The 12099-nt window shown below is 37.7% G+C and overlaps 1 protein-coding gene and 1 long non-coding RNA gene across 5 annotated transcripts in view; one reads left to right on the top strand and one right to left on the bottom strand.

Annotated features, from left to right (window-relative positions):
• LOC105878734 (uncharacterized) overlaps nt 1-12099 on the bottom strand; it is an 84670-nt gene that overhangs the window by 39792 nt on the left and 32779 nt on the right. The gene's annotated exons all lie outside the window — the stretch shown is intronic.
• PTPN22 (protein tyrosine phosphatase non-receptor type 22) overlaps nt 1-12099 on the top strand; it is a 58223-nt gene that overhangs the window by 15150 nt on the left and 30974 nt on the right. For both annotated transcript variants that reach the window (XM_075999997.1, XM_012778433.2), the window contains exons 2-10: nt 2386-2494; nt 2754-2830; nt 3010-3105; nt 3833-3871; nt 5145-5216; nt 5330-5389; nt 6353-6495; nt 6908-6974; nt 7779-7856. In XM_075999997.1, coding sequence (XP_075856112.1) covers nt 2386-2494; nt 2754-2830; nt 3010-3105; nt 3833-3871; nt 5145-5216; nt 5330-5389; nt 6353-6495; nt 6908-6974; nt 7779-7856 — 741 coding nt within the window. The remainder of the gene's footprint in view (nt 1-2385; nt 2495-2753; nt 2831-3009; nt 3106-3832; nt 3872-5144; nt 5217-5329; nt 5390-6352; nt 6496-6907; nt 6975-7778; nt 7857-12099) is intronic.

Here is a 12099-nt window from a genome sequence, read left to right as displayed (position 1 = left end):
CACGGCACTCACTCTAGCCTGGATAACAAGCGAGACTCTGTCTCAAAAAAAAAAAAAAAAAAAAAGAAAAGTGCTAGTTTTGAAGACATATCATATAATACATAGTTGTCAGTGATATCAATTTTTATAATCTTGAACCTAGAAGTCATCTTTAGAGACCTCATAGTTGGAGGCAATGGTAAGTATATGAAAGTTTGCTTGGGGTCTAACTGGGAGAGCCTTAAGTACTTGGTTAAGGAGTTTGAATTTTTTCCCCTAGAATCAAAAGGGATTCACTGAGGTTGTTCTGAGTACAGAAAAGATAAGGAAAACAGTATTTTAGTAAAATTAGTTTGCATAATTTTGTACAATAGATTTGAATGGAGAAAAGAAATATGTGAAGATTAATTAAGAAGCAACTGTGGTAGTTCAAGCTTTAGGGGAAAAGGCCTAAACTAAGATATCTGTTTGTGGGCATGGAAAGGAAGGCTAATGCAAGATCGTGCATGGGAAGAATCAGTTGAACTTGCTAACACAATTGGAGGTGGGAATTATGGGAAGGGGAACCAAAAGTGACTCTCAGTTTCTAAAGTATGGCCATCTGGGATAAAGATAGTGCCACTAGCATTTACACTGGAGACAATGATGATGTTAGTTTTAAATGTGCCGAGTCTAAAGGTATAATAACATACTTAAGTGGAAATGTTGAGGACATGGTTGGGAATTCAGGACCAGAATTTAGTAATCAAATTTCAATATAAACATTTGAAATTGATCCAGTAGGAGTTGGAAATATAATTCAGTTTGAATCAGTTAAATAAGTCAACAAACACTTGTATGCTTTCTATAAGAGCATGTGATATCTCTGAGCAAATGCATATAACAATAGAAGAGCAGAAACTTGAGGATTTAACTTTGGAACTTTGGGTAATTCTCAATTAGAAGACAAAAAGAAAAAAAAAACAAAAACAGAGAACCAATAAGAAAGAGTGAGGCCGGGCGCTGTGGCTCATGCCTGTAATCCTAGCACTCTGGGAGGATGAGGCAGGCGGATTGCTCGAGGTCAGGAGTTCGAGACCAGCTTGAGCAAGAGCGAGACCACGTCTCTACTATAAAGAGAAAGAAATTAATTGGCCAACTAATATATAGAGAAAAAATTAGCCGGGCATGGTGGCGCATGCTTGTAGTCCCTGCTACTCGGGAGGCTGAGGCAGCAGGATTGCTTGAGCCCAGGAGTTTGAGGTTCCTGTGAGCTAGGCTGACGCCATGGCACTCACTCTAGCCTGGGCAACAAAGCGAGACTCTGTCTCAAAAAAAAGAAAGAAAGAAAGAAAGAAAGAAAGAGTGAGAAGTGGGAAGGAGAACCAAGATAACATAAACTAATGAGGGCCAAAGTAGGAGGAAATTTCAAGAAGGAAGTTAAGGAGAATGAAGACTGAGTAGATGCTGAGGGATCTAGCCCATTGGAGATATATATTGTTCCTCATGTGACCACTCACCATTAAATGGTGGGAAAATAATGAAAATTATTTTCTTCAGTTTAATTCAACAAATATTTTTATTATCATAGATGTCACCTCCTTCCATCTTTTGCAAATTGAGTAAAGGCTCACAAAAGCTAGGTCTAGTAAATGTGGTTTCTTGGAATGATAAACAAAATTTGGAACAAGGTTGATTCCTAAGAGCCAAAGAGTCATGTCCTCTGACCTTAAATTTTGGTCTATAGTATAATATTAGAAAAGAGAATAATTGTAAGGAGTTACTTCACTATTTTGAGGAATCTTGCTCAACCACATTAAGCTAGCTCCTGCCTGGCACAGATCATATTCTACCAATAGAATATGATATTCTTTAAAGATTATTGTTTGGTTGAGGAGTGGGCTTAAAGTTTGGATCATATAAAAAAAATGACCATTTGGGGGATTGAAATCTTGGAAATTTGCTACATATAGACTTTATACACTTAAGCTCCATTTCCACTTAGGAAAAAAAGTGATCTGAAGTAAAAAGACTAATGTAACTTAATAACTTTCCTGTTGACCATTAAACTAAATATAAATAGCAACTATAAAGAAAGTAAATCAAACTTTCAATATCTGCCCTTTGGGTGGAGCATAGAGCTTCCTCTCAGAAGATATTTAGTTATTACAATATTCACCAGTTTCACCTCTAAGTTTTAGCTATTTGTGGCTCAGCTGCAGTAAGTGTGATCTTTTCACTTCTCCAAATGCTACTGAACTCTGCTGTCCTTATGTCCTGCAGCTCTGTTCTGAATGGAGTCAGCCCCATAGGATGTTAAAAGGCTTGAGATAGAATGTTTGGGCAGTGAAGAAGGAAAGTTCTCTACAGACAGATTCTTACCTCCTTTCTCTAGAAAGATTAATTATTCTTGGAATTTTATTACAGAAGCTGAAAAGGCAATCTACCAAGTACAAAGCAGACAAAACCTATCCTACAACTGTGGCTGAGAGGCCCAAGAATATCAAGAAAAACAGATATAAAGATATTTTGCCCTGTAAGTTCCATTTTTCCCTATAAACTCACACTTTCTCCCAAATTCAATCACTGCTATCTCTTTTTACCCATTGCTTGCTGTTCCTAATCTTAGAACAGGGCATTGGCAAATGAGTTTGCATTATTTATGAATGCAAAAAATGCATTCATTCAGTTGCTCACTCATGAGTATCCATTATTCACAGTGTTAGCCTCTGACTTACAGTAAACCCCCTGACTAAGCCCTCTTAATTATACTATGCCTTTCTTTTGTATTATAGATGATTATAGCCGGGTAGCACTGTCCCTGATAACCTCTGATGAAGATTCCAGCTACATCAATGCCAACTTCATTAAGGTACATTGAAAGGAAATAAAAGCATTCTATATTTCTCATACTTGATCTTAGCCAAAAGGCCGAGAAGTGACTATATTTCTCTAGATACCTAAAAAAAAAGGTGTAGGTTCGGGGGGAAACAGGTGAGAAGAAAAGTGTATTATCTATAGTTACCCCATATAATTTCTATTCCCTTTTAGGGAGTTTATGGACCCAAGGCTTATATTGCCACCCAAGGTCCTTTATCTTCAACTTTACTGGACTTCTGGAGGATGATTTGGGAATACAGTGTCCTGGTAAGTATGTAGAGTTGTTTTTATTACTACTTTATTCTTTAGTTCTTAGTATTAGAGAGGGTAGAATATCAGGATGTGTGACTGAGACTTCCTATCTATTAAAACTAATGCTTTTTTTGTTAATTGGCTGATGGAATTTCAGAGTTCAGGCATCAAAATCACAATGTCATTCTTGTTCAAGGAAATAGTAGTTCTTATCTTGACAGGATCATTTGGTAACAAGAATTTACTGATTTGACTAGAGAAATGGGAAGTAGGGATGGAAAAAAGGAAGAGTAAGAGCAGCATTTTATAAGTTACCAGGATTTCTTTTTTGGTTAAAAAACAAACGAAACAGGCCAGGTGCAGTGGCTCACTCCTATAACCCTAGCACTGTGGGAGGCCGAGGCAGAACTGCTTGAGGCCAGGAGTTTGAGACCAGCCTGAGCAAGAACAAGACCCTGTCTCTACAAGATATAGAAAAATTAGCCAGGTGTAGTGGCACATCTGTAGTCCCAGCTACTCAGGAGGCTGAGGCAGAAGAATTGCTTGAACCCAGGAATATAAGGTTGCAGTGAGCTATGATGATGCCACTGCACTCTAGCTGGGGTGACAGAGTGAGACACCAACTCAAAGAAAAACAAAACAAACAAAACTGAAAAGAATGAATAACAATTTCTGACTCTGGAACTCATGTATTAACTGCTCTAACTATATAAATGTTTAAGTTTCTATTTCATCCCCCCAGATCATTGTTATGGCATGCATGGAGTTTGAAATGGGAAAGGTGAGTTACTTTCTAGTGCCTGCTGACTTAAAGGTAAGGAAAGAAGAAAAAGGATGGAAAAATTGGCAGCAGAAATTACCTTAAGTGTACCTAGGTAAAAATTATGTTATTCTCCTAGTTTTCAGTTTGGGAATGCCACATGACTCTTGGGTTGGTTTTCTTTTTTACCCCTAAGAACCCCTATTATTCATTTTCCCAGTAGACTCTTATGTTTTAAGGTAAAAAAAATATATGTTTTTTAAAGTAACAATTTACTTTCCCATTTCTAGTAATCAGACATCTTTAACTGCTAGTCAGAGCTTCTAATCCTGTGCTGACCAACATGGCATCTACTAGCCACATATAGCTATTAAGCACTTAAAATATGGCTATTGTGACTGAGAAACTCAATTATTTTGTTTAATTTTAAGTAATTTAAATTTTAAAACTGGTACTCAGTTTGATTAATGGAAAACCTTAAGTATGGAACAACTTGGGTATGTGAAAAATTTTCATATGTAAATTCTATTAAATCTAAATGGAAAAATATTTCCAGTAAAAATTTAGCATCTTAATTGAGATTAGCTATAAATATAAAATACACACTGGGTTTTGAAGACTTAGTAAAAAAAAAAGTCAAATATCTAATAACTATTTTATATTGATTATACATTGAAATTTTTGTATATTGGGCTAAGATGTTATTAAAATTAATTTCATCTGTTTTTATTTCTTAACGTGACTTTTAGAAAATTTTAAATTACCTATGTGGTTCACATTTATTTTTACTGGACATCATTGTTCTAACCTACTGTTGCCTTCCTCAGTTGATAATTCTAATCAAAACCAAGGAAATTTGGTATTTTAGCTGTTTTTTTTTTCAAATTAATAGAGACGGGTGGGGAGGTCTCACTCTTGCTTAGGCTGGTCTCCAACTCCTGAGCTCAAGCAATCCTCCTGCTTTAGCTTCCCAGAATGCTAGAGTCTTGTACAGTTGTTTTAATAGACATATAATTTCTGTTGGTCCTTTTGAAATGCTGAAAATAGGGCAAACATCCCTATTTCCACTATTTCAGACTTCCAGGAAGTCTATAATTTGTATCCTTTAATGTTAATTTTCCCATCCTTGGAGATTACAATGATACAGGAGTTGAAACCCAAGGGGGTTAGAAGTACCTAACCTAAGATGAAGGACAAGAGCTGAAGTTGCTTCTGAATGAGGGAGTGAGTTTTATTTCCCAGAAGAGACTAGAATATATGGAGAAAAATCACTACATTTTGCTTTGTGCAACAGAAAAAATGTGAGCGCTACTGGGCTGACCCAGGAGAGATGCAGCTGCAGTTTGGCCCTTTCTCTATATCCTGTGTAAGTATAAGGTCTGTTCCCATTATGGCTGAGCAAAGGCTCCAGGATTTAGTTTATAGAGAGCTTACTTGCCTTTGAAATTACTAATATTTTAATCTTCTTCTTCTTCTTAGGAAGCTGAAAAAAGGAAATCCGATTACGTTATCAGGACTCTAAAAGCCAAGTTCAATAGTGTAAGTATAAAACAAGAGTTATAAACTCAAAAGCCTATGGAAATTAGGGACATAAATATATATGTGTGTGACTCAGGATAGGCATAAGAAAACGGGGAGTGGTGGAGTCTTTGATGTCCTAAATAAGTCTTCATATTTGAGATACCTTTGCTGTAATCTGTGCTTCCCAATCAATTCCACACCACAACACACATATAAAATGATAATATTTGTAGGGTAAATAGAGGCTGAACAGTGAATAGAGACTGGGGATCAAGATGTGAGCTCAGGCTGTCCTAGGCCCTACTCAACCTTTCTAAGGCAAAGGGATTTAATATATCAGCATACCTGTGACCCATTTGAAGCACACCAGTTGGGAAGCTGTGGTTTGAACTATTTTCATATCTGTCTCCTCTTGTGAATAGGGCAGATGGGGACAAGCTAATAGTAAGTGACCCGAAATCACTTTTAATTGTTCTCAGAAAGCACCTGGTCACCAGAGATCTATAGAGAAGAAAGTAGAATAAATTGCAAAAAGGAATATAGATATAACTTAGGCCGGGCACGGTGGCTCACGCCTATAATCCTAGAACTCTGGGAGGCCGAGGCGGGCAGATCGCTCAAGATCAGGAGTTTGAAACCAGCCTGAGCAAGAGCGAGACCCCATGTCTACTACAAATAGAAAGAAATTAGCTTGACAACTAAAAATATATATAAAAAATTAACTGGGCATGGTGGTGCATGCCTGTAGTCTCAGCTACTTGGGAGGCTGAGGCAGAAGGATTGCTTGAGCCCAGGAATTTGAGGTTGCTATGAGCTAGGCTGATGCCACGGCACTCTAGCTTGAGCAACAGAGTGAGACTCTGTCTCAATAAATAAATAAATAAAAAATAAAGAAATATGTAGATATAACTTAGTAAGTCAGACTAAGGTTAGGTGAAGTCCTAACCTTGAAATCTCTTTATTTTGACTATTATTTTATAGGAAACTCGAACTATCTACCAGTTTCATTATAAGAATTGGCCAGACCATGATGTGCCCTCATCTATAGACCCTATTCTTGAGCTCATCTGGGATGTGCGTTGTTACCAAGAAGATGACAGTGTTCCCATATGCATTCACTGCAGGTATGATGCTGTGTATGAGCCTTCTACCTAGAAGAAACCAAATATCAAATTCTGGCTAGGACTCTGGAATTAAAAGGGAGGGTCAAAAAAAATAAATAAAAAAAATTAAAGAAAAAGGGAGGGTCAATAGCAGAAAAAGCTATAAAAATTCAACTTGAGCATTGAATTCATATTTCCCTGATAAGTTACTTGTGTACTGTACAGCTCTAGATATCCATGCCCTGAGAAGTTGCTTAGGACCTGTCCTGAGGTTCACGGTGGCATGACAAATGTGCTTTGGGAAATGGTAGGGTTTGAAAAGTTTCATTGCCTCTAGGTTTCTTCTTCCTCAAATCTGGTGGTGAAATTTTCCAGCTATTGTCCATGACCCACTCTCTACAAGGGTACATGCTACTGTGATCTTTCATTTCAGTGCTGGCTGTGGAAGGACTGGTGTTATTTGTGCTATTGATTATACATGGATGTTGCTGAAAGATGGGGTGAGTTTCTCTCAACAGGTATTTCCCATTTGCTTACTCTATCTGCTTTCAGGCTTGGGAATTGTTTGGTTTTTCAAAATATGTACCTTCGTGATTCATCTTTTCTAGAATATATTCGCCTATAGACTCACCCTGTCAGATGATTAATTTAGTTCTTAAGTAGGTGGTTCTTAAAATGTAGTCTCCAGACAAGAAGCCTCAGTATCACCTGAGAACTTGTTAAAAATGCAAATTGTTTGACCCCACCCCAATGGATTGAATTAGAAACTCTGGAGGTAGGGCCCAGCAAGCTTGAGGTGAATCTGATGCACGCTAAAGTTTGAGAACCACTGCTCAAATTACATAGTTACCCTTCCTTTATCCAAACTGCTTTAGTAAATGGATTCAACTAACTATAATCAAATTTTGTGTTCCAATCTCTAAATCACTTTAAATGTCTAATAGGAAATGGGAAGTTTAAAATATGGGCTTTAGATTTATCTGTCAACTTTTATTTCATAAAACTCTCATGCTTGCTCATCTGAGCCCTTGTCCTTCATTATTTCTTTAGTTTGAGACATTTGATTACACCATGTGAAATCATTCTGAAGAGTTTTTTCAGTCATTTCTAGGGAAAGCACCAGGCTCTAAAAATCATGTTGCAAATGATAAGAAACCTCATTTGTTTTAAAAATTCATTCTTTTTCTGATATTATCCCATGTCAGGAGAGTAGATGTCATGGAAGTATGAGACTATGAAAAAGTAGCAATACTTTTCAACAGAGGATCAAAAATAATAAAATATTTTTCCCTTTTATTTGATAGATAATTCCTGAGAACTTCAGTGTTTTTAGTTTGATCCAGGAAATGCGAACACAGAGGCCTTCATTAGTTCAAACTCAGGTATGGTATATGGTGAATGGATCAGAACATGTGTCTGAGCTTTGTTCCATCTCTGTTTAATGGTATGGCATTGAAAAACAGCTGAGGAGTAGACGAGGCAGCCATGTGAAGAAAAAGCAGAGATGGAAGTTGTGCAGCTATAAACCAAGGAATACCACGGATTGCCAGCAACCACCAGATATTGGGGAGAGGCATAGAATGGGTTTTCCCTTAGAGCCTCTAGAAGGAATCAGCCCGGCTCACACTTTGCTTTCAAGCTTCTGGCCTGCAGAATTATGAAAGAATAAATTTCTGTTGTTTGAAACAAAAAAAAAAAAAAAAAAAAAAAAGGCTGGGCATGGTGGCTCACGCCTGCAATCCTAGCACTCTGGGAGGCTAAGGCAGGAGGATTGCTTGAGCTCAGGAGTTGGAGATCAGCCTGAGCAAGAGTGAGACCCCCACCTGTCTCTATTAATTAAAAAAAAAAACAAAAAACAGCTGACTGCTTGGAAATAAATAATAATTTACTATTAAGTGCTTTTTTTTTTTTTTTTTTTTTTTTTTTTTTTTTTGAGACAGAGTCTCACTTTGTTGCCCAGGCTAGAGTGAGTGCCGTGGCGTCAGCCTAGCTCACAGCAACCTCAAACTCCTGGACTCAAGCGATCCTCCTGCCTCAGCCTCCTGAGTAGCTGGGACTACAGGCATGTGCCACCATGCCCGGCTAATTTTTTACATATATATATCAGTTGGCCAATTAATTTCTTTCTATTTATAGTAGAGACGGGGTCTTGCTCTTGCTCAGGCTGGTTTTGAACTCCTGACCTTGAGCAATCCGCCCGCCTCGGCCTCCCAGAGAGCTAGGATTACAGGCGTGAGCCACCGCACCCGGCCCTTTTTTTTTTTTTTTTTTGTAAGTGCTTTTTTTTCCTTTTGAGACAGAGTCTCGCTTTGTTGCCCAGGCTAGAGTGAGTGCCGTGGCATCAGCCTAGCTCACAGCAACCTCTAACTCCTGGGCTCAAGCAATTGTATTTGCCTCAGCTTCTCGAGTAGCTAGGACTAATTTTTCTATATATATTTTTAGTTTGCCAATTAATTAATTTTTTTTTTTTTTGAGATAGAGTCTCACTTTGTTGCCCAGGTAGAGTGAGTGCCATGGCGTCAGCCTAGCTCACAGCAACCTCAAACTCCTGGGCTCAAGGAATCCTGCTGCCTCAGCCTCCCGAGTAGCAGGGACTACAGGCATGTGCCATCATGCCCAGCTAATTTTTTTTCTATATATATTAGTTGGCCAATTAATTTCTTTCTATTTATAGTAGAGACAGGGTCTGGCTCTTCCTCAGGCTGGTTTCAAACTCCTGACCTTGAGCAATCCGCCCGCCTTGGCCTCCTAGAGTGCTAGGATTACAGACGTGAGCCACCGCGCCCGGCCTAATTTCTATTTTTAATAGAGACGGGGTCTGGCTCTTCCTCAGGCTGGTTTCAAACTCCTGACCTCGAGCAATCCTCCCACCTTGGCCTCCCAGAGTGCTAGGATTATAGGCATGAGCCACCACGCCCCGCCTACTATTAAGTGCTTTAAAGTCCTTTGCCATTTCCTCTAACTTTGAATATTCCAGCATTTTGTGTGTATCCCTTGTCCTGGAACAAATTCCTTTCATTCCTTAAATTTTATTGTTTCTTCATAAAATATTGAGAAACCAATATAATATTTCTTACAAAAGATGTTAAAAAACAATTAAACAAGCTGTTTGACTTATTAGAAATAGCTGGATCATGTTAACTTGAAATTTTGTAGTAATAAAATTCATCTCTGAAACTACAGAAAATCATGAATTTATAATATCTGCTTCAGGAAGTGATAACAGAATCTGTAGAATGCAGTCCATATGCTCATCTTAGGAAACACTGAAAATTAAAAATAAAATCAACCATATACATATTACCTAGACAGAGCCATTGTTACTATTTTTCTATAGTTTCTCCTGCTCCTTATTGTATGCATTCTGTAAAAAACATAATTACAATCATACTATATTTACATATCAAAATCTTTTAACCCATACAAGATTGCTGATGCTTGTTCACTCCATTAGGGAATGTTCTTCCCTTCACTTCTTAGCCCAAATCTCTCACTGTCTACAATATTAATTTCACCCATATTTCTTTAGCAATAATTTTATCCACATTTCCAAGTGTTCTCCATCTTTAATAGATAAGTAAGCATTTACTCATTCATTCATTCTTCAAATATTTATTGATGTTTATATGTAATAGGCAATTTGCATAATTTGTAAGAACTACTTTTTACTACTTAAATAGCATGACCCTAAGGTGTTTAAAACACATACAAATGAACCTGCACATAAGTTTAGAGATAAAACAACTGACAATGGCAGTTCAGATATTTTAATCTAGAAGTTGTGAATTGAAGGGGAAAAAAATGAAGAGCTGTTATAATATAAACCTACCTGTTTGGCCTACACAGGTTTTCCACTAATAGCTGGTGGAAAAAAATAATTTTTTTTTCATGTGTGACTGTAGGTGTTTTCTATATTCAACCTGTGAGGGGGAAAGTTTCTGTGAAATGACAGCATTAGCTAGTTTAGTGCTGTCAGACTTGAAAGAAGGCTGTTCCATGTAAATGCATAAAGACTCAGGAAGTATGTAACCTATTTATGTAAACTGTAATACTCAATTCATAAAACCATACCCTATTTCAAAAAAATTCCATTTCAGACCTACTTTTAAGAGTTGGAAGATAGCTGAAAAAGCCTTCACATTTTGGCATTATCAATGACAAATATCTTAACAGTTGTAGCTGCTTTTTCTGAGACTACTCTAACCAGGAAATGGCACTGTAACCAAATGAATGCTTCCTGTCTGATTTTTCTCTCTTAAAAAAATTAAAGAGTATACCAATGGCTGTGTTGGGTGATAGAAACTCTGCATTGTTTCCTGCTAAATTATCTTTGAAAAAAGTTGTTCTTTATTTGTATAGGATTGTTTATAAAGTATCAAGGAATATCCTGAATAGATCCATTCAGATAAAAAATAGATCCAAAATCAAGTGTTTGAGCAGGTACAGAGGCAAAAATAGAGTGGTAATAACCCATAAACTGTGTAATAGAGGTCTCATTTCTCTATGGTGAAATCCTTTTATAACCACAAATTCCCAAACCTTATTCAGTGGTTTACTTTTCTTTGGTATCTTTATTATGATGAAATTTCAAAAATTTGATCTAAGTACACTAAAGTAAGAGCCAGAAAATTCAGTTTCTTTTTATTTTGAGACAGAGTCTCACTTTGTTGCCCAGGCTAGAGTGCCATGGTGTCAGCCTAGCTCACGGCAACCTCAAACTCCTGGGCTCAATCGATCCTTTTGCCTCAGCTTCCCAAGTAGCTGAGACTACAGGCATGTGCCACCATGCCCGGCTAATTTTTTTTCTGTATATTTTTTAGCTGTCCAAGTAATTTCTATTTTTAGTAGAGACAGGGTCTCACTTTTGCTCAGGCTGGTCTTGCACTCCTGAGCTCAAAGGATCCTCCTGCCTTGGCCTCCCAGAGTGCTAGGATTACAGGCGTGAGCCACCACGCTTGGCCAGAAGATTCAGTTTCTAAGCCAAGTCCTGTAAATTGCTTCTGTATGACCCTGGACAAACTGTCTATAAATAGCTCTAACAACCTACCTAATATATAGACCAACTGTGGGGGTCAAGTTAAAGACTGGGTGTGGTGGCTATTAGGCTGGGTGTGGTGGCTCCTGCCTGTAATCTTAGCATTCTGGAAAGCCGAAGTGGGAGGATAGCTTGAGGTCAGGAGTTCAAGACCAGCCTTTGGAAGAGTGAGACCCTATCTTTACTAAAAATAGAAAAATTAGCTGGGTGTGGTGGCACTTGACTATAGTCCCATCTACTTGGGAGGCTGAGGCAGGAGGATTGCTTGAGCCTAGGAGTTTGAGGTTGCTGTGAGCTAGGCTGACACCCCAGCACTCTAGCCTGGGTAACAGAGCAAGACTCTGTCTCAAAAAAAAAAAAAAAAAAAAAAGAGAGAGAGAATACATGTTGAAGCTATCTGTTATCTGTATATATGCCAACCACTATGAACCTTTTTCCAGGAAAGATGACGGTGGCTTACCAAAAATGCATCCAGAATGAAATAAATTTTTTTAAATGTGAGCAAGGAAAACAGAATTAAAGGGACAATGGTGTAGGGAAAGATAAGTAAGAAAGTGGGATATTAATAAAACATAAAGACACATTTCATA

The sequence above is a fragment of the Microcebus murinus genome, chromosome 2 (assembly GCF_040939455.1).
Source record: "Microcebus murinus isolate Inina chromosome 2, M.murinus_Inina_mat1.0, whole genome shotgun sequence".
NCBI classification, from domain to species: domain Eukaryota; kingdom Metazoa; phylum Chordata; class Mammalia; order Primates; family Cheirogaleidae; genus Microcebus; species Microcebus murinus.
The sequence above is the reverse complement of the archived record's forward strand: the minus strand, read 5'-3'. Positions and strand labels throughout refer to the sequence as shown.